The sequence below is a fragment of the Bubalus kerabau genome, chromosome 17, assembly GCF_029407905.1.
Source record: "Bubalus kerabau isolate K-KA32 ecotype Philippines breed swamp buffalo chromosome 17, PCC_UOA_SB_1v2, whole genome shotgun sequence".
NCBI classification, from domain to species: Eukaryota; Metazoa; Chordata; class Mammalia; order Artiodactyla; family Bovidae; genus Bubalus; species Bubalus kerabau.
The window spans coordinates 18,456,565-18,479,228 of NC_073640.1; the positions used below are offsets into that span (position 1 = coordinate 18,456,565).

At 47.2% G+C, this 22,664-nt stretch overlaps 1 protein-coding gene across 1 annotated transcript in view; it reads left to right on the forward strand.

The window, feature by feature from the left end:
• GPT2 (glutamic--pyruvic transaminase 2) overlaps positions 1 to 15,030 on the forward strand; it is a 34,724-nt gene extending 19,694 nt beyond the window's left edge. Inside the window, exons 7-12 of the mRNA XM_055551906.1 lie at positions 1,624 to 1,703; positions 3,368 to 3,504; positions 8,528 to 8,702; positions 10,188 to 10,343; positions 11,344 to 11,456; positions 12,616 to 15,030. Coding sequence (XP_055407881.1) covers positions 1,624 to 1,703; positions 3,368 to 3,504; positions 8,528 to 8,702; positions 10,188 to 10,343; positions 11,344 to 11,456; positions 12,616 to 12,706 — 752 coding nt within the window. The 3' untranslated portion in view covers positions 12,707 to 15,030. The remainder of the gene's footprint in view (positions 1 to 1,623; positions 1,704 to 3,367; positions 3,505 to 8,527; positions 8,703 to 10,187; positions 10,344 to 11,343; positions 11,457 to 12,615) is intronic.
• The last annotated feature ends 7,634 nt before the right edge of the window (positions 15,031 to 22,664 follow it).

The window sequence follows — 22,664 nt, forward strand, 5'->3', positions numbered from 1 at the left end:
ATGCTGGGAAAAATTGAAGGCGGGAGGAGAAGGGGATGACAGAGGATGAGATGGTTGGATGGCATCACCGACTTGATGGACATGAGTTTGAGCAAGCTCTGGGAGTTGGTGATAGACAGGGAGGCCTGGTGTGCTGCAGGCTGTGGAGTTGCAACGAGTCGGACACAACTGAGTGACTGAACTGAACTGACATTATGTACCCCGCTCACACCTTGATACTCTGGGTGCTCACACCTTTGCTTGCATTCTAACAGGGTACACTTTGTGGCATTGCAGCCCTGGGAGAGAAGACCAGGAGCATGTGGTAGGCAGGACAGGCTGCCAGGATGGACAGCCCCTGTCTGTCTATGGGAACAGCAGCTGGTTACTTGTAGCATCCAGGGGTGCTGCCCTTCCTAATTCCCAGAGCGTGAGCTTGCTTCATAGGAAGCCTGCTTGGCCTTTGTTTGGTAGAGACAGGTTGGTCCCTTAGTAAAGGAACCGGTTTGTGGCTTAGATTAAGTCTGAAATCCTGGCTGAATCATACCATGCTCTTATAAGATACATCAATATATTATTCTAAGACTTAGTCTTGTTATTCTTACATGGACAAGAATATGGTTATTTTTATTTTTAACAAAAAGGTAATATACTCTCCATACTGCTTTGCATGAAGATGTAGATACATGTCAATAATACATGTGCACATACATACATACATAGATAATATACATACATGTAACACATGTATGCACATTTATGTCCTTTGTGAGCATCAGCAGGCCTGCCTAGTACTTTTCCAGAAGCTGTGTGAGCAAGTCCACCACCCCAGGGCCACATCATCATGGGCCCCGGGAAGTCTGGGAAAGGGTTCCTTTCTACCTTGAGGCATTTGTTCCTTTCCCCACTGAAACCCGCAGTGTTTCCTGTGAGCTGACGGGTGAATATTTTGCTGCCGGCACTCATTTCTCTAAGGTGGATGGAGTGATGAGTCTAGCCCTGAAGGGAGACCCTGGCAGGGACACCGTGGGTGCCTGTCAGCGTCCTCAGCAGGCACGGCTCCCACATGGTCACTGGAGAAGCCAGAGCTGGTAGGCAGGCTCATTCATTCATTTAGAACTTCTTCCCCTGTGCTTACCAGGGAGGGCCCTGCTGGGTGCCGGCTTTGAGGGTCGGTGCTGGGCCAGAGACACTGTCCCTGCCTCACGGAGCTTGTGTGGGGAGAAGGTGTGGCCAGTGCCCTTTTCATGGTGTGGCTGCTGTGGAGTAAGGAGGGGAGCAGGGCTGAATGATTTAACTCCTTCAGTTTTATTTTCCTGCTGTTTATGGTATGTCCATGTTTTCTTGTCCTCTAGCACAGAATAATACACATATATCCTCCTTCCCCCTCCATACACATACCTCTGAGAAGAATAACAAAGTTGGGTGTGAAACACCACTCCCTACACATACCTGGCTTAAGTGAGTCAGAGGGACAGAGCTGACCCTAGGGGCTCCCTGGAGGCTCACAACAGCTAGGGAGGGTGGTCCTGTAAGATCATGAGGGAACACAGACATCTGAGTGATTCTGGTTGGAATTCTCACCTAGGGACAAATGAAACACCCTGACAACCTACCTTCTGCTTTTTGTTTGGGACTTTTTAGGTCAGGTGCAGAGCAGAAAGTGCATAGAAGATGTGATTCACTTTGCCTGGGAGGAGAAGCTCTTTCTCCTGGCTGATGAGGTAAGAGCAGCCTGGGCTCTCAGAGGTGAGGGTGTGCTTTCTCTTCTGGGGGAGGCAGCCAGGTCTGTTGTTCTATAGAACTTTCTAGATATCAGAGGAGAGATTCTAACAAGGTTGAGGATGTTCAGTGTTAAACAACCTGTGAGACTGTGACCGAAATCATCCCATATTGGTTTGGAATCTTGGTTATAAGTTTCAAAAATCTAGCCCAAACTACTTTAAACTTAACGCGGTGGTGGGGTCTCAGGAGTGGGGCTGGATCCAGAGACTTGAATCGTATCTTCCAGCTCCTCTTGTTCCATCCTGCTGCCTTGGCCTCAAACACGGGCCTGCTTTCTTCCCAGCCTAGAAACAGAGCTTATCTTCCTGGTTATTTCAACGAAGCTCAGAACTGAGCTTCACTCGTGCAGTTTAGGTCAAACACCCATCACTGAACTGATTATTCTGGCCCAGTGGTTGCAATATGCAGACTGACCAGGCCCTAGGCAAGGGTTGGGGGCTCTCCGCTATGCCCCCAAACCTGCAGATAGAGAGCTGGGGAGGATGTTCCTTGAAGCAAATCAAGGGCCCCTTTCTTAAGAAGGGAGAGTGGGTGCTGGGTGGGCTGAATGCCGTGTCCTATGAGGAGGGGAATCTTATCAACCCCAGAATTGCTGCTTCCTGAACCCTAGATCTGGAGACAAACCTGCCCATTCTTTTCCTGCTTTGCAAGAAGAAATTAAAGACCTGTCAAATCCTATTTTCACTTCTTCATTTCTGCGTGATTTCTGGTTAGTCATAGCTTCTAGCACGTGAGCTTCATTTCTGTGCTCCTTAGCAGCCCCCCACCACAGAGGTTATCCACCAAATCACTCCTGTGATCAATAGCAGATAGACTTAAATCTTCATTTCTAAAGGAAAGAAGGAGCAGTAGAGTGACCTGGTGCACGAACCTCTTCCCTCAGGGTCTGGGAAGTGAGGGGGGTAAATGGGGAAGGGAGAGGCCATGGAGGAGCTGGGGAGGGGAGGGAGCTCTGCCTAGCTTGTTGAAGGTTGAGCTGGCCTGACCCTCCTGCTGACCCACAGTGCCTCAGACAGCCTCGGTTTCCCTGATCTCCAAACTGGGCATGGGAAGTTCATCTCCAGGGGCAGATGGAGCGCGTGCCTGCTAGACTGTATAGACGGGGAGGGACAAGAGGTGTAGGTGCTGCTCAGTCCAGGGAGGAGAGAATGACGGTGATGGTGGATGGAAAGCTGGGTGAGTGCCGTGAAGCACTGAGGAGCACGGTTAGCTCTTCGGATGGGGAGGTCAGAGGACGGGTCCATGAACTGCTTTCAGCACTCATCTTATTGACAGGGTGAGCGTCACGCTCTGGGAGGAAAGCCTGCTCGGGCCAGCCGGGTGTCACTGGCACATGAGGCATAAAGAGATCAGGAGACTGCGTGGGGCTAATGTGGGAGAATCCAGAGGGCATCCAGCCCATGCCCTCCCCCCAGCCCTTGCTTGTTCTGGAAGGTTCCCTTGGGCACATCTGGCTTAGATGTGACATCTAAGGCCAGCTTCACAGCAGGCAGCCCTGGCTGCAGGTTGTCCCAGAGCCCCTGTGCCCTCGCTCGGCCACAGCCCGGGTGGCTCAGCTTCTGGGGCACGTGGCTGACTGTCCCTGTCCTGTCCCCTCCTGCAGGTGTACCAGGACAACGTGTACTCCCCGGACTGCAAATTCCACTCCTTTAAGAAGGTGCTTTATGAGATGGGGCCTGAGTACTCCAGCAACGTGGAGCTCGCTTCCTTCCATTCCACCTCCAAGGGCTACATGGGCGAGTATGTGGGCCCCCGCTTCCCTCCCGCTGTTCCTGGGCCTGCCTGGTCCCACTGCTTCTCCACCCTGCCCCGCCTCAACCTACTGGACAGAGGTGGCTACTCTCGTCTACAGCCACTGCCGATCTAAGAAGCAGGAGGAGGCAGGCCATGTCTCCCAGGGCGGGGTGCACTGGTGTGAGGGCATCCCCTGTACAAGGGCTCGTGTAAAATAAGGCTGTGACGAAAATGAATACAGGACCTACAGCGGCTTCCAACCCTAGTGTTTTCTGCCAGCTTTGTTACCATTGCTCTGACATGTGACTGAACTCTGAGGGGCAGGGATGGCAGGTTGAATGAACAAATGCTGTCAGGCCAGTGGCCAAGCTGTGTATGCAAGAGATCTGTATGCACCCTGCCTGAGCACCCTGTGACCTGTGGGGCCAGAGTGTTAGCTTCAACCCTTTCTTCATTCAGCCAGTATTTACTGAGCATCTGCTATGAGTTCAGAAGTTCAGCAGTGAGGTTACACCAGTGAGCAAACCACACCCATTCTGCCCTCAGAGTCATGCTCTAGTGAGGTCAGAGGCAATAGACAAATGAACACGAAGTGTCAAGGACAGAAAGAATCAGAGAAGAGGTAGGAATGCAGAGAGGCGGCGTCTGGTCACTAAAGAGTTGGACCCAGGGAGGGGAGGTGGGGAGCTATGCAGACGTCTAAGGAAACCGCTTCTGCAAAGGCCCTGAGTGGAAGGAGCAGCTGTTCGAGGAGCAGCAAGGAGACTAGAAAAGGGTGAGAGGGAAAGTGGCAGCAGTTGAGACCAAAAAGTCACAGGAGGCCAGATCACCTGGGCTACTTAGCTTATCTTTTACTCAGAATGAGATGGGAGCCCTTAGAGGGTTTGCACAGAGGTGTGACTTCTCCTGGTTGCTGCGTGATGAGGGCAGGAAAGAAGCGAGCACTCAAGTCAGGAGGCTGTTAGAGTCCAGGGGAGATACTGGGGGCCAGGGTAAACGTGGGGAGATGTTGGATCCTGGGTGTGTTTGAAGGTGAAGTTGACGGGTGTTGCTTGATGAAAAGGAGGGTGTGAGAGACAGAAGTCAAGGATGACTCCCAAGTTTTTTGTTCAAACAGCATGAAGCATAGAGTTGCCCTCAATAGATGAGGATGTCTGTGGGTGAAGCAGGTTTGGGGGTGGAATTTGGAAGTTGGTTTTAGATGTGTAAAATTTGCAGATGCCTGTTGGATGTCCAGATGAAGGTGGATATGTGAGTCTGTAGCTCAGGGCTGATAACCAGCTGGAGATTCAAGTTTACGAGATGTCAGTGTTTGAGTTGTTAGTTAGATCTCTGAGCCTAGACATCACATTGGGAGGAGTATAGATAGAGAAGAGGTCCAGGGACTGGGCCCGGCCGTCACTGCTCAAGAAGTTAGGGGCGGAGAGGAGGAACCTGCAAAATAGACTGAGATGGACAGGCCCGTGCATTTACAGCCAAGGACATTCATTCCCCAGCGTGTGGGAGTTCTTGTGCCAGGTGTCAGGGTGTCAGGGGAGGGGAGAGGGTCTGGAGGCCAGTGTAACTATGAAGCTCCAAGAAATATATTGACCAGGTCAAGGGCGCTTCCCAGGTAGCGCTAGTGGTAAAGAACCCACCTGCCAACGCAGGAGACATAAGAGACACGGGTTCGATCCCTGGGTCAGGAAGATCCCCAGGAGGAGGAAATGGGAACCCACTCCAGTATTCTTGCCTGAAGAATCCCATGGACGGAGGAGCCTGCTGGGCTACAGTCCATAGGGTTGCAAAGAGTCGGACATGACTGAAGTGACTTAGCACGCGCACACACACACACACACACGCAAGGGAGCTGTCCCCTGGGATGCTTGCCCAGCTGTTCTTGGCTGTATTTGTTGTGTGCAGGAGTTGGTTTATGCTGTTCTCTCTGGTTTACCCTGGTAGCTGTGGTGCCTCCTTGCTAAACTTTCAGGTGCTGTATATTGCTTTTCTTAAACAAATATGTTCTCTATTAACTCATTTTTCAAACTCAAGTGTGTTTATTACATACCTACCCATCTCTTCATCTGTGTTATTGATTACTCTGGATATTGGTAACCCGAGTTGGTATCCTGTTGCCTTTAGATCCTGATTTCCTAGGATTAGACTGATTTACCCAATTTGATTTTCTGCTTATCAGCAGAGGGTAAAGCAGAAAGATTCTTCTTTCAACTTTTGTTACGAAAAACCCTTTCAAGAGGCCAGAATTTATCTTCCTGCCTTGGAAAGGCCAGGTGATGGATCAGATGGGGATCAGTCTTTGCCAGTTCTTTCTACAGCCTGATCCCAAAAGTGTTTTGCTGAGTTCTCATCATATCAGGTGGTCTGAGGTTGGGTGGGTGTGGTGCATATACAGAAGAAGGTAGCTGATACCATTATTTCTGTGGTCATTAGTCTGAATGTTATCAGTCACAGTCCAGAGAAGGAAGCATGGCTAATGGAGCTGATTTGGTTCTGAAAGTTGTTTTTTTTTGTCGTTTTTTTAAAATGATTTCAGCTTATTTTCATGAGATTTGACTCTGTATCAGTCAGGATCCTTTTGGCAATAAGTAACAGAAGCTCAACATGAAAGAGGGTTTAAAAAAAACACATATAAAGTGAAGTCGGTCAGAAAGAGAAAAACAGATATTATTACTCACACGTGTATATGAAATCTAGAAAGATGGTACTGATGAACCTTTTTGCAGAGCAGCAACAGAGACACAGACATTGAGAACAGACTTACGGACACAGCTCAGGGTCGGGGGGAGAAAGAAGAGGTGGGATGTATGGAGAGAGTAACATGGAAACACACATTACCGTATGTAAAGTAGATAACCAATGGGAATTTGCTGTATGACTCAAGGAACTCAAGCTGGGGCTCGGTGACAACCTAGAGGGGTGGGATGGGGGTGGAGGTGGGAGAGATGCTCCAGTGGAAGGGGACATGGGTAGACCTATGGCTGATTCATGTTGATGTTTGGTAGAAACCAACACAATACTATAAAGCAATTATCCTTCAATTAAAAATAAATGAATTTTTAAAAAATCTATATCAGTAAAAAGTCAAGGAGTATAGTTGAATCAGGGGGCTTAAAAATGTCAGTGGGTCTCTCTCTCTAGTCCTGGCTTTGTCCTGTTTTCTTTCTCAGCTCTGCTTTCCTACCCCCTCTCCCTTTTTTTCCTCTTTTTTCTTTTTCCCTTTTTTTGACCACACCATGCAGCCTATGGGATCTTGTTCCCTGTCCAAGAATTGAATGTGAGCCCTTGGCAGTCAAAGCACAGAGTCCTAACCACTGAACTGCCAGGGAATTCCCTGCTCTGCTTTCCTTTGGATTGGCTTTGTCAGGCATCAGAAAGTTGAAGCAAAATTCTCAGGTTGCTGCTCACATGCCCACTTCTTGAACCTGTGCAAGGGGTGCCTGGCCTGAATCATATGCCCCTTTCGAGCAGAGCTAGTATACTACTAGTTAGCAGTCAGGCTAAGCTGCTATAACCAAAAGGCCCCAAAGTACAGTGGCTCACGATAGAAGACTTATAGACCCTAAGTATAATGACATCACTTTGCCAACAAAGGTCCGTCTAGTCAAGGTGATGGTTTTTCCAGTGGTCATGTATGCATGTGAGAGTTGGACTATGAAGAAAGCTGAGTGCTTAAGAATTGATGCTTTTGAACTGTGGTGTTGGAGAAGACTCTTGAGAGTCTCTTGGACTGCAAGGAGATCCAACCAGTCCATTCTGAAGATCAGCCCTGGGTATTCATTGGAAGGACTGATGCTAAAGCTGAAACTCCAGTACTTTGGCCACCTCATGCGGAGAGTTGACTCATTGGAAAAGACCGATGCTGAGAGGGATTGGGGGCAGGAGGAGAAGGGGACGACAGAAGATGAGATGGCTGGATGGCATCACTGACTCGATGGACGTGAGTCTGAGTGAACTCCGGGAGTTGGTGATGGACAGGGAGGCCTGGCGTGCTGCGATTCATGGGGTCGCAAAGAGTCGGACACAGCTGAGTGACTGAACTGAACTGATAATGGCTTATTACAAAAAACTAGGAATAAAACCACCATATGACCCAGCAATCCCACTCCTAGGCATATACCCTGAGGAAACCAAAATTGAAAAAGACACATGTACCCCAGTGTTCATTGCAGCACTATTTACAATAGCTAGAGCATGGAAGCAGCCTAGATGTCCATCAACCGATGAATGGATAAAGAAGCTGTGGTACATACATACAATATTAGTGAGCCATAAAAAGGGATGCATTTGAGTCAGTTTAATGAGGTGAGCAAACCTAGAGCCTATTATGCAGAGCAAAGTAAGTCAGAAAGAGAAATGTGAATATTGCATACTGACGTGTGTATATGGAACCCAGAAAGATGGTACTGATGAGTTTATTTTCAGTGTGGCTATGGAGAAACGGACACAGAGAACAGACCTATGGACACGGGGGGGAGGGGAGGAAGGAGAGGGTGAGAGAGAGTATGGAGAGAGTAACATGGAAACTTACATTATCATATGTAAAATAGATAGCCAGTGGGAATTTGTTGTATGACTCAAGCAGGGGCTCTGTGACAATCTAGAAGGGTGGAAGAAAATGACAGGAAAAAAAAAAACTACAGTGGCTCAAACAAGGTGGAAGTGTGTCTCTGTGATAACAGTTCAGAGGGAGGGGGAGTCCGGGACTGGCTTTGCCCCACGAAGTCATTCAAAGATAGGCTGCTGGGCTGGCTCTGTCTTCTCAACACGTGGCATCATCTCTAGCACTGAGGCTTCTTGCTCTGGTGTCTGCCTTTCTTAGGAAGTGGGAGAAAGGAACGAGAGAGCATGCTTTTAAGGAAGTGATGTGGGATTGGCACATGTCACTTCTATTCACTTTCCATTGGCAAGAACTTGGCCATACCTCAGTGTTGGGCATGGGGCTGGTTACCGGAGATTCTGGCTGGCTGGGTGCACTTAGTAGAGGTCTCTCTGTGACTGGTGGGTCCTCTCTCCCGCTTCAACATTCTAGGTGTGGCTACAGAGGAGGCTACATGGAGGTGATCAACCTGCACCCTGAAATCAAGGGCCAGCTGGTGAAGCTGCTCTCGGTGCGTCTGTGCCCGCCAGTGTCTGGGCAGGCTGCCATGGATATCGTTGTGAACCCCCCGGTGCCAGGAGAGGAATCCTTTGAGCAGTTCAGCAGGGTGAGTCAGCTGCGTCCCATGGCCTGTCCGTATCACTGCTGTGGCTGGCATTCACCATGTATAGTCTCCGTGGCCAGCCTCTCACCAGATGACCTCCAGGGCACGCTTATGGTTCCACATGGTGCCTGACCCACCCCAGTAAGGTTAAGTCTCAGGGTGTAGCTGGGCTGTATTTGAAGTGGGAGGACTGTGCGCAGTGTGGGTGTGGGCACCTCTTCCCCCTCCTCACCTGTGAGCACCACAGAGGGGCAGGCGCTCAGAGGGAATGGCCTCGTGTCCTGAGAACACGGGGGGCAGGGAAGGGGGTGATGATTCTGTTACTAAAGTAAAAGGGGGAATGGATGAGCATGCCATTGATTCTAGACCACAGACCTGCCTGTGGCTTAACCAGATGTCCTTGCAGCTTGAAGTGATGCAGACAGACCCTTTCAACTGCAGGTGACAAAAACCCAACTCGAACGAGTTTAAACAAAAATGGAACTTGTTGAAGAAGTCAGGTCCTAGCTGTTTTAGATTCACAATCTTTCTTTTTAAATTGTGGTAAATTACACAGAACATAAAATTTGTCACTCGATCTTTTTCAACTGAACAGTTTAGTGAATAAAGTACATTCACATTGCGCAACCATTACCAGCATCCATCTCCAGAACCCTTTCCCAAACTGAAACTGTACCCATTAAACAAGAATTCCTCATTTCCCCCTTCCCCAGCCCCTGGTAACCTCTAATCTACTTTCTGTCTCTGAGGATATGACTGCTTTAGGTAGCTCGTGTATAGCATTTATCTTGTGGCTGGTTTATTTCAATCGGCACTGTGTCTTCAAGGTTTGTCCCTGCCATGGCGTGTGTCCGAATGTGCTTCCTTTTGAAGGCAGGGCAACGTTCCACTGCGTGTATGTGCTGTGTTCTGTGATTCGTTCATCCACAGGGCACACCGCTTCACCCCCCCAGTCCAGCAGTGTTTGCACAAGTGTTGGGCTGCCCGCTCCAGCTTTGGCCACGTGCCAGGCTCCCAGCCTGTCCCCGATGTGCTTTGCCTGCACTATGGGCCCTAGCATGTCACATGGATTGGGGGAAGGGTAGCTCCCCAGAATTAGATGGTGGGGCTGTCTCCTGGAAGCATGTTCTAGGATGTTCCGTCCAGGTCCAAGTTCGTTCAGGCTGATGGGGAGGGACTGGTTTTTCTTGTTTTTGGGAATGACGTCTTGGTACGAGAGTAGAACCCATGACACAAGCTACCTAGGACCTACTTGTGACTCATGTGCCCCTGCCCAGGGCCCATGGCCACCCCGTGGGCTGAGTGTCTGTGGAGGACATTCTGCAGAGGGACACGTGTCTCGCCCGCCTCCCTGGTTTGCTGCTCAAGCACACATCAGCTTGCCTTTCACCAGTCTGCCCGGACGCCCTAGTTTGAAGGGATGGTTTTCAGTGTCTGGAGCCATGGTGTCTGGAGATGCTGACTCCTGTGCTTTCCCTGTCTCCTTAGGAGAAAGAGTCCGTCTTGGGTAATCTGGCCAAAAAAGCTAAACTGACAGAAGACATGTTTAACCAAGTCCCAGGAATTCACTGCAACCCCTTGATGGGGGCCATGTACGCCTTTCCTCGAATCTTCATCCCTGCGAAAGCCATGGAGGCAGCTCAGGTCAGAGGTGCCGGGTCGGGCTGGCTCTCTCAGCAGGTTCACTTGGAACTCTTTTTTGCCTTGAGGAGCACAAGTGCCGGCCCTTGAGGCTCTGAACTTGGTGTATCCATTGGTCAGATGGTACTTAACGTGTAAGGATGAAGGGCTCCCGGAGACCCAGCCCTGCAGCCGCTGTGGTGATGGGGTGGGCGTGAGGTCAGACCCAGGTGTGATGTGATGCATTTAAAACTGAATAGAAACTGGAGAAGCATCAAGAGCTGTCTCCTCTGCCTGGCCACCGTACCCTACAGTAGCGCTTCTCAAACTCGAAAGTGTTCACGGATCACCCGAGGCCCTGTGAAAAATGGCAGTTCTGGTTCAGGAAGTCTGTGGAGGGGCCCAAGGTTCTGCATTTCCAATAAGTTCTCAGGTGGTGCCACTGACCCTGGTTTGAGGATCAAGGGCCAGAGCCGTATCTCTGAAAGTGTCCTCACACCCCCTAACCTACCTTGTTAAACATTCAAAATTGGGCCCCATCCCTCAGCCTGTTGAATCAGAATCCCTGGTGTTGGAGCCCGAGAATCTATTTAAGAGGTGGCCTGGTTGTGCAAACTGAAGTGTGAGAAGCACCATCAGCAGGGCCCCGAGAGGCTTTTTCCTTAAGGTTCCCCTGGGCACAGACCGCAGGGCCCTGGCTTGGTGTGTAGGAGGCCAAGGCCAATGCTTGAGGAGCTACTCTGTGGGGGTGCAGCACACAGGACTCAGGCTGGCACTCCCTAGGGGACAGCAGGAGCCCCACAGCCCACAGCTGTCCCAAAGCGGCCTTTGGGCTCTTTGCTCCCGGCCCCAGCTGCCTGCGTACCCAGGGTCCTGCCTTGTTTCTCGCAGGAAGAGAGGGCGGAGGGGCCCTGCCCTGGGAAAGAACCCGCCATGTCAAGCATATTGGGCTTTGAGATTGTAATGGTGTGTCTGTGCAGTGCGAAATCGGGAATGACTCCTAAGTTCTGCCCCGTCCCCGCAGGCCCATAAGATGGCCCCTGACATGTTCTACTGCATGAAGCTCCTGGAGGAGACGGGCATCTGTGTCGTGCCTGGCAGCGGCTTCGGGCAGAGGGAAGGCACCTACCACTTCAGGTACCACTGCCCCTGCGCCGGTGGGTGGGTCCTGGTTTGTCTTGGGAAACTTGGGCTTCTTAACAGCAAGGCAACTTCAGAGACTGAGATGTGTGAAGCCCCTGTGCGCTCATCCCACTCCCATTCTGTCCTGCTGTAGAGATAGCCGAGACCCTGCACAGGGATTAAGGAAGACTATGGGTGGACTCCACGGTCACCTCCTTGACCGCTGTCTCCCCCTCCACTGCCTCCATCTATCACATGCTTTCTGCAGTGTTCCCAGTGCTGTGTTTTCTTTTCTTCCCTTGTCCCTTTTCAACTCCATGATGTATCAGTCTGCATCCAGGAGCTCAGTAGCTTGTCCACTGAGCCAAAAACCTGCTGAGATGTTGCCTCTGAGATACGGTGATATTGCTGTGCCGCCTTTCACAGGCACGGGACTCTACCAGGCCAGCTGAACAGCTCAGCCAGGGCTTCCCACCAAGGCCAGGTCTGTTTCTGAAAAGCCTCTCCAATGTTTCCTGCAGCAGATGTCAAAAAAAAGAAATGTCTTGGGCTTAGCACCTGGGGCCGAGTTTTGAGTCAGTGAAGGGGCAGTGCCCTTCAATGGACAAATGTGTGTGGATAGCCTTTCCACCCTAGTTGGATTCATCTTGGCAATTTGTGGCTCACTCCAGAAGTGGTTACTTCTTGAGAGCTGCCCTTAGGGTTGGAAAGCAGGTTTACAGCACTGGAGGGAGGAGTTAGTTACCATGGCACCTTGGGGACTCGTTTGGAGGGAAGTTGTGACTGAAGGTTCTCACTATGAGACTTGATAGTGGAGATGGGAAAGGCTTGTCTAGCTGGAGTAGGGGCGGCTCCAGAGAAAAGTTCTGTGCACCTGTCAGAGTGTTGGGTGGGCCTCCTGTGATTATGGGTGGATGGGTTAAGTAAGCTGAGATGCCGCCACCAGCTTACTGCATTTGTTCACATGTATGAGTTAGCTAAAAAAATATGTGAATGATGAAGGAAAGTGGTTCAACAAGTGCCAGGTGCTGTCCAGGGCCTGTCCCTCCCCAGGAAGCTTGCCTGCACTGTGTGGTTTACACATCTGCAGGTAGAGGAGGGACCTGCCAGATTCACCCCTGTCCCCTTCTCCAGAGCAATTCGTGTCCGACTATGCTGTTCTCCTTCCTGACAGAATGACCATTCTTCCTCCGGTGGAGAAACTAAAGACGGTTCTACAGAAGGTGAAGGACTTTCACATAAAGTTCCTGGAGGAGTATGCGTGAGGACTCCTCGGGCCCCAGAGGGAGACCGGGCCCTTGGCCTGCCTCCTGATATGCCCGCCCAGCCCAGCCCAGACTCGCCTCCCGCAGCGACTCCGCCTCAGGCCTTACGAAGGTCACTGGTCGCTTTCATCGTCATTTTGCCCCAGGACACTTCTTTCTTTGTGCCTTGATGTTGGGAGCACCTCTCTTCTGAGCAAATGTGAATCGGGGATGCCTCAGAAGCCCTGTTTTTTTGATGCAGCCAAAGTAGAGGGGACTCACTCAGCATATGTGAGTCTGTTGTTGTTGCTTGTGGAAAATTCATTTGGGGTTTAAAACAGCCTGGGTGTGTTGGGTGAGCTGCTTCAGGTTTGCAGAAACAAGGCATCAGGAAATGTATAACTTAACCACGATGAAGACTGGAAATCCCAAACTCACCGCTGTGATCTGTGAAATAAAACCCTTAGCGGTGTGAAAATCTATTCCTTCAAACAGGAGAGCCTGGAGTCCACTGGAGGCCCAGAGAGGGCCATCCTTCTGACCTGGAGGCAGGCATCCTGCTCTCAGACAAGAATGGTGAGGGTAGCAGCACAAGATGCCAGGCTAGGGGGTGGTGGGTGTGGGGATTATGGCCAAGGCCAGAAGGTCCTGCAGGGGAGGCATGGGTGTGAGCCAGGCTCCAAGTTGAACCAGGCCTCCATCCGGGAGCACACAGCAGGTAGTGAGGACTCTGCCCACAGGGGAGCTGCAGGTGAAGGGTTCTCTTGAGCTTTCTTAGGCTGGGACGCCCATCTTGAGGTCTCCCTGAGCTCCAGGAGCACGGGGTTCATCAGCCCAGCAATATCTCAGTCGGGGATTCTGCCTGATGGTGTGTGGATCTATCCCACTGTTACCCAACAGCCAGCCTCACCCAAGGGCTTCAGGGAGCTTTTAGGCAATAGTAGAACAAGGAAACTCTGAAAATGTCCTAGTGAAGGAGGGTACCCTTAGAGACATGAAGACAGTTAAGCCACATGCCCTTCCTGTAGTGTTTATTCTTTGGACCAAGCAGAATTTTGTCCCTATCCTAGCTCTTAATTGGTCCAAGTGCCTGGTAGCATGGCTGCTCTGAACATGTGATCCCATTCAAAGTTTATAAAAGTGTTCTATAAGTAAAGTGTTTTGCCTCCACATCTGTTGCTGGCTCCCCTCCCAGGCTCTGTAGACTGTCCCTTAGCATCAGTCATCTTTTGGGGGTAGGGGTGGGGGATCATCCCCCAAGCCTGCAGCTTCCCTGCCATGAGCAAACCTGGGTGGGGAGCCTGACCCACACTCCCCAGAAGTAGGCACCTCAGGCCGCAGCAGGCTTATGCCCTCTTCTCTGGGCCGTCCCTGGTGGGCTTCCCTGAGAAGCCAAGCCCAGCTCAGGAGTCAGGGGATCCAGCAAGTCCTAAAGTGGAATTGAAGGGACCGAAGAGAGAAATCTGAAGAGGCTAAAGGAGTGAACTTTGAAAGCAGCCTCCTGTCCTGTAATCTCCACACCAGGTCCACGCACAGGATGCAATAGGAAACTTCAGACTGCCCCTGTCCACTAGCATGAAGAAAGTAGCCACAATCTCAAATAACAAAGGGAATGTTTTAGAACTTTTTCTTCCTTAAAACTTCGAGAAAGTTGCACTTGTGCTTGTTGATGGTATATAAGCCAGGATGTATCCCAGAGTTTGAGATTTCTGGTGAAAAGGTTAAATAGTAGAAGCTAGTATATTTTCTATATTTTTGTAACAATTGCTTTTTTCATGGGGGGGAGTTGGGGTTAGTATTTGTAGTTTTAACAAGTCCAGTAGTTTTTTTAAATGAATCTCTTCAGATTATAAGTAACCCCTAAAAACTTTGCAACGTTTACATGATTTTTTAAAAAAGATGCCATATACATTTGGTTTGCTTTTAAAAACAAGTAAATACTTAATAAGGTCAGCTAGCTGGTTTAGGAGATTACCTTGATTCAGGTAGGAACTCTGATCATGATAGATTTGATTTTCTGCAGATGGTGGTGTCTCGTTTGGGCACCACCAGAGTAAGTTGTTTGTCGTTTGAAGTTGCACTTTAAATCTATACCTGTAAAGTTTTCTGCCATTCATCTAGGTCTGCACGGGAGTTGGGGGGATGCTGGGCTATACTGTGGTGGTCCATGACCTTGCACCTTGTGGCCAGACCGGTTGTCCCCGTGTTTGTGAATTTGCAGGAAGAGCTGACAGGCCTACATGTCCGTTTTCCAGTCTGGATTCTCATAGGCATCTCCTGACAAAGGTACTTCATGAGAGCTCTGATGGAAATTTCTAAACAATAAAATATATGTCCAAAATGGTGACTGTGTTTAACTTTCTTTGTATTTTGAATACCAAACGGATGTCACTGATTGTACACCTTCAGTCTTATGTTGCTAAGTCACAGCCCTTCGGTTTCCATTTCTTCTTAGGCATCAACCCTAAGGACCCTGGGCTGCTTTCTATTGCTTATGTATTTTAAAATAGAATGCTATTCAAATGAAAACAGACCTTGATTTTCTCATGGGAGTGAAACGAACTAGAACTAGCAGCAGCTTCGCAGGGGAGCCCAAGCAGGCAGGGGGAGCTGGAGAAACAGCCCTGAGGCCGGGAGGTAAGGAGCAGCTGCCCAGACAAGGGGTTTCATTCATTGCCCCAGGCTTTCCCAGACCCATATCAATTTTAATGTGTGGTTCTGGAATTCAAAACTTTATTTTTCACTTAAAACTGAAACTTCTTTTTTAAAGACAGTCTGGAAATATATATAATTTTAAAAAGTAAGATTCTTTTGGGTGGAAGGCTTGGAAACTTACTGAAAGTAGCTTAAGCAGAAGAGAATTTATTGGGTCATGTAAAAGGAATTTATTGAAATCCTGGAGGGATGCTGACTTTAGTTTTGATGTACATTGTTAAGTGCAAAGCCTGCCTGCCTGTCTGGCTATATTGAAAAATCTCATAGAAGGGCTCTGCCTTGGTCCACATGCCCTTCCCTGAACAGTAACTGTGGCCTTTGAGAATAGAGTGTTTTGGCTGGCCCTGTGTATGAGCAGAGGTAGAGAAGGGCCTAGAATTGCCAGCCCCATGAGGGCCTTGGAGGAGAAGCTGCTCCCCATAGGATGAGGGGTGGAGGTGATGCTGCACCCACAAACCTCATTTACCACAGGTGGCTCTTTAGAGGGAAGCTGGGGGAGGTGTGTTCAAGGCAGGTTGAAAGTCATTACTAGTTGATAACACAGGGGACTGAGATGCTCTGCACACACACACTGTACTTGCGCACATACCCCAGGAAGTGTACATCTTGTCTGGTGAGGAAACTGTGTAGTGCATTATGCAAAGGGTTTATTAAATAGACAAAGATTGGGAGATACAGTTATTCTAGATCAGTAGTTCCCTTGTCACTAGGGACTGGTTTTGTGAAAGACACTTTTTCCACGGATGTGTGGTAGGGGAGGGAAAGTTCTAGCGGTAATGCAAGAGATGGTGGGGATGGATGGTTCCGGTGATAATACAAGCTGTGGGGAGTGGCAGATGAAACTTCCATCCCTCACCCACCACTCACCTGCTGTGTGACCGAGTTCCTAACAGGTCGGGGGGCTGGGGACCCCTGCTCTAAATTATTTTGGTATAGTGTTTGCTCTAACCACATCTAGAAAGCTTTTGAATGTTTGATAAGGACCTAGCATAAGCCCACAGACTGCTAGGGAATGGGGAATCAGAAGCTAATAAGAGGTGGTCACTGTCCTTAAAAAACCTATGGATGGAATGACCACTGAATGGTTCATTGCTCAAATCCCATCCACCTAGTGGTGCTGGGCTTAATAGAAGCATATGGGTGATGCATAGGAGGGAGAGGCTGATTCTGTCCTCTCCCGAGTTGGGGTGCCTCTACCCACCTCTACTTTTTCCACAGTGCCTTCTGAGGTCTTGCTTTTAGCCTTCATCCTGCCACCGAGCCAGGAGACTCTTCAAGGAAATGGAAAAGATGAAACTTACTGCTAGTTACCCATCCAGTTCTTTTCCTTAAGAGGAACAGGTCAGCCAGAGTTGCCTATTGAGATTTCATTCTCCTACTGAAAAAAAATAAGAGACACCCACATACCTATGGTCAATTAATCTCTGACAAAAGGGCAAGAATGTACAGTGAAGAAAAGATGGTTACTTCAATAAGTGATGCAGGAGAAAATGTAAAACAGCAAGATTAGAACATTTCCTCCCCACCATATTCAAAAATGAACTCAAATGAATTAAAAACCTAAATGGAAAACCGAAGCCATAAAACTCCTAGAAGACAACGTAGGCAGTACATTCTTTGACATAAATTATAGCAATTTTTTTTTGGATCTGTCTCCCAAAGGAAAAGAAATAGGCCTTAATTAATAAACTTCAAAGATTTTGCACAGCAAAGGAAGCCTTTGACAAAATGAAAAGACAACCTACTGAATGGGAGAAAATATTTGCAAATCACTTGACCAACATGGGGTTAATATCCAAAATCTATAAACAGCTCATGCAGTTCAATGTAAAAAAAAAAATTCAAAAATAGGCAAAAACCCTGAATAGACATTTTTCCAAAGAAGATATACAGATGGCCAACAGGTACATGAAAAGATGCTCTCTATGTTGCTAAAAGCAAGCAAGCAAAAAAAAAAAAATCTCACGCTGGTCAGAATGGCTATCATCAAAAAGTCTACAAATGCCAAATGCTAGCGAGGATGTGGAGAAAAGAGAGCACTTGCGCATTGTTGGTGGGAATGGAGATGGTGCAGCCACAATGGCAAACAGTGCCAGCGGTCCTCAAAGCTGAAAGTGGGAATTCCCTGGTGACCTAGTGGTTGGGACTCCGTGCTTTCACTGCTATAGGTCCAATCTTGCAAGACGTGTGGCGTAGCCAAAAGAAAAACTAAACTGAAAATAGAACTTCCGTATGATCCAACAATCCCACTCCTAGATATATTTGTAAAAAAAGGAAAACATTCAAAAATATCCATGCACCCCAATGTTCATTACAGCACTGTTCACAATAGCCAAGACGTGGAAACAGCCCAAATGCCCATAATAAGATGATTGGTTTAAGAAGATATGGTATATATACATATAAATGTGTGAATGTGTATAGCAAAATAGAAAACAAATGACTGGTTACCAGCTGGGAGAGGGTGGGGGAAAGGACTTGATAGGAGTTTGGGATTAAGAGATACAAACTACAACATAGAAAATAGATAAGCAACAAGGATATACTGTACTTCAGAGAGAACTATAGCCATTATTTTGTAATAATTTTTAATGGAGTATAATCTATAAAAATACTGAACCTCTATGCTATACACCTGAAACTAATATTGTAAGTTAACTACAATTTTTAAAAATCGATCAGTAAAAAGATTAGAAGATATAGAGTCATCCCTTGGTATCCAAGGGGGGATTGGTTGCAGAATCTCCTGCTGCTGCTGCTGCTGCTAAGTCACTTCAGTCGTGTCCGACTCTGCAACCCCATAGATGGCAGCCCACCGGGCTCCCCCATCCCTGGGATTTTCCTAGGATACCAAAATCTGGGGATGCTCAAGTCTCTTATATAAAATGGTACAGTATTTGAATATAACTTACATGTATTCTCCCATATACTTTAAAGCATTTCTACATTACTCATAATACTTAATATAATGTAAATGCTATGTGAATAATTGTAAATACAGTGTAAATAGTTGCTGGTGTGTGGCAAATTCAACTTTTGCTTTTTGGAATTTTCTAGAAAAAAAATATTTTTATCTGGGGTTGGTTCAATTTGTAAATATGATGGGTTGGCTCTCATGATTTCTTTTGTCTCGTCCCCAGTTTTGTCTGTCTTTGCTCTGAGTGCATAACCTTGAAGTCCTTTGGACGATATTCAATTTCAAAACTGTAAAAACATCCAGAATCCTAGTGATGCTTAGGTCAGTGCACAGAAGTATACATTAAATAAGTCTAAAACAAAAAATATTCTGATTATCAAAGTAAAGATATTCATGTGGAAAAACTAGAAAATAAAATCATGGAAGAAATTTTTTAAAACCCCTATAATCCTCCAGAATTAATCAAGCCTGACATTCATTTTTGTTGGCTGTGCTGCATGGCCTTTGGGATCCTAGTTCTGGGACCAGGATCAAACCTGGGCCTTCAGCAATGATAGAGTGGAGTCCCAACCACTGGACTGCCAGGGAATTCCCCTAACATTCCTTACTGTCCTCTTCCTGAAAGTATTTTTATATGGCTGTGTGTTTGGATCCTAATTTTTCCCCTTCAACATTAGAACATGATTAAAGTGCCTGATGCGCAGTTTGGATGGCTACTTCATCAGTTCTATGGATAAACAGCCGTATTAACTACTGGTTAGCTACACACTTAAACATTTAGATTACATACAGTTCTTGGTTTTTAAAAATAATGCCACATAGTACATCTGTGCATAGAGAGGGTATTGCCCTCCCTGGCTCTTGTGTCATGGCTTATTGTGGAACATGCTCAGGAGTAGGTGTTTTCCATGAACCTCCAGGGACTTTGTCCCTGAGGCAGAGTTCAGAGCTCAGCAGATCATGGTACACACCTTGACCTTGGCTCTAGCACTTACCAGCTGTGAGATCACTCATCCTCAATGTTGCCGTCTGCAAAAGAGGGCTCACAGTACCCATAGTACCCATTTGTGGAGTAACGGGATGACTGTGAGCACCGAACAGGAAACTGTGGGTGTTTTGCATGTGTGTGTGTGTGTGTGTGTGTGTGTAACTTAGTGTAGCTCAAGGCAAGTAGTTTATTTATTGATTACTTTCTATGATAGTCTGATTAATTTTTAGAGCAGTGCTGATATGATACATGTTCAATACATGTTTAAATCAAGGGGAAAAATTACACTCTTGGCATGCTAGATACAGTATGAAAATGACATGTAGAGGAAGTGAGGACTCTTTCCCAGCACTGCTGAACATATTCTGCTAGAAAAGGTACACAGGTTAGTTATTTGGTTACTTTTTTGGCCAGTGGTAACCTTTTTATTTTTTCAGTCACACATTTTCTGAAATAAAAATGTACTGGGTCCAGTTACACTGGATTCTTCATGAGGTTCAGTTCAGTTCAGTTTAGTCGCTCAGTTGTGTCTGACTCCTTGCGACCCCATGACCTGTAGCACGTCAGGCCTCCCTGTCCAACACCAACTCCTGGAGTCTACTCAAGCTCATGTCCATCGAGTCGGTGATGCCATCCAGCCATCTCATCCTCTGTCATCCCCTTCTCCTCCTGCACCAATCCCTCCCAGCATCAGAGTCTTTTCCAATGAGTCAACTCTTTGCATGAGGTGGCCAAAGTACTGGAGTTTCAGCTTTAGCATCAGTCCTTCCAATGAATACCCAGGACTGATCTCCTTTAGAATGGACTGGTTGGATCTCCTTGAAATCCAAAGGGACTGTCAAGAGTCTTCTCCAACACCACAGTTCAAAAGCATCAATTCTTCGGCGCTCAGCTTTCTTCACAGTCCAACTCTCACATCCATACATGACCACTGGAAAAAACATAGCCTTGACTAGATGGACCTTTGTTGGCAAAGTAATGTCTCTGCTTTTGAATATGCTATCTAGGTTGGTCATAACTTTCCTTCCAAGGAGTAAGTGTCTTTTAATTTCATGGCTGCAATCACCTTCTGCAGTGATTTTGGAGCCCAAAAGAATAAAGTCTGACACTGCTTCCACTGTTTCCCCATCAACTTCTCATGAAGTGATGGGACCAGATGCCATGATCTTAGTTTTCTGAATGTAGAGCTTTAAGCCAACCTTTTCACTCTCCTCTTTCACTTTCATCAAGAGGCTCTTTAGCTCCTCTTCACTTTCTGCCATAAGGGTGGTGTCATCTGCATATCTGAGGTTATTGATATTTCTCCCGGCAATCTTGATTCCAGCTTGTGCTTCTTCCAGCCCAGCGTTTCTCATGATGTACTCTGCATATAAGTTAAATAAGCAGGGTGACAATATACAGCCTTGATGAACTCCTTTTCCTATTCGGAACCAGTCTGTTGTTCCATGTCCAGTTCTAACTATTGCTTCCTGACCTGCATATAGGTTTCTCAAGAGGCAGGTCAGGTGGTCTGGTATTCCCATCTCTTTCAGAATTTTCTACAGTTTATTGTGATCCACACAGTCGAAGGCTTTGGCATAGTCAATAAAGCAGAAATAGATGTTTTTCTGGAACTCTCTTGCTTTTTGCATGATCCAGCGGATGTTGGCAATTTGATCTCTGGTTCCTCTGTTTTTTCTAAAAACCAGCTTGAACATCTGGAAGTTCACAGTTCATGTATTGCTGAACCCTGGCTTGGAGAATTTTGAACATTACTTTACTAGCGTGTGAGATGAGTGCAATTGTGCAGTAGTTTGAGCATTCTTTGGCATTGCCTTTCTTTGGGATTGAAATGAAAACTGACCTTTTCCAGTCCCATGGCCACTGTTGAGTTTTCCAAATTTGCTGGCATATTGAGAGCAGCACTTTCACAGCATCAGCTTTCAGGATTTGAAATAGCTCAACTGGAATTCCATCACCTCCACTAGCTTTGTTAGTAGTGATGCTTTCTAAGGCCCACTTGACTTCACATTCCAGGATGTCTGGCTCTAGGTGAGTGATCACATCATCGTGATTATCATGGTCGTGAAGATCTTTTTTGTACAGTTCTTCTGTGTATTCTTGCCACCTCTTGTTAATATCTTCTGCTTCTGTTAGGTCCATACCATTTCTGTCCTTTATTGAGCCCATTTTTGTATGAAATATTCCCTTGGTATCTCTAATTTTCTTGAAGAGATCTTTAGTCTTTCCCATTCTGTTGTTTTCCTCTATTTCTTTGCAATGATTGCTGAGGAAGGCTTTCTTATCTCTTCTTGCTATTCTTTGGAACTCTGCATTCAGATGCTTATATCTTTCCTTTTCTCCTTTGCTTTTCGCTTCTCTTCTTTTCACAGCTATTTGTAAGGCCTCCCCAGACAGCCATTTTGCTTTTTTGCATTTCTTTTCCATGGGGATGGTCTTGATCCCTGTCTCCTGTACAATGTCATGAACCTCATTCCATAGTTCATCAGGCACTCTATCTATAAGATCTAGTCCCTTAAATCTATTTCTCACTTCCACTGTATAATCATAAGGGATTTGATTTAGGTCATACCTGAATGGTCTAGTGGTTTTCCCTACTTTCTTCAATTTAAGTCTGAATTTGGCAATAAGGAGTTCATGATCTGAGCCAGTCAGCTCCTGGTCTTGTTTTTGCTGACTGTATAGAGCTCCCCCATCTTTGGCTGCAAAGAATATAATCAATCTGATTTCGGTGTTGACCATCTGGTGATGTCCATGTGTAGAGTCTTCTCTTGTGTTGTTGGAAGAGGGTGTTTGCTATGACCAGTGCGTTCTCTTGGCAAAATACTATTCGCTTTTGCCCTGCTTCATTCTGTACTCCAAGGCCAAATTTGCCTGTTACTCCAGTTGTTTCTTGACTTCCTACTTTTGCATTCCAGTCCCCTATAATGAAAAGGACATCTTTTTTGGGTGTTAGTTCTAAAAGGTCTTGTAGGTCTTCATAGAGCTGTTCAACTTCAGCTTCTTCAGCATTACTGGTCGGGGCATAGACTTGGATTACTGTGATATTGAATGGTTTGCCTTGGAAGCGAACCGAGATTATCCTGTCGTTTTTGGGATTGCATCCAAGTGCTGCATTTCGAACTCTTTTGTTGACCATGATGGCTGCTCCATTTCTTCTAAGAGATTCCTGCCCACAGTAGTAGATATAATGGTCATCTGAGTTAAATTACCCGTTGCAGTCCATTTTAGTTCGCTGATTCCTAGAATGTCGACGTTCACTCTTGCCATCTCTTGTTTGACCACTTCCAATTTGCCTTGATTCATGGACCTAACATTCCAAGTTCCTATGCAATATTGCTCTTTACAGCATCAGATCT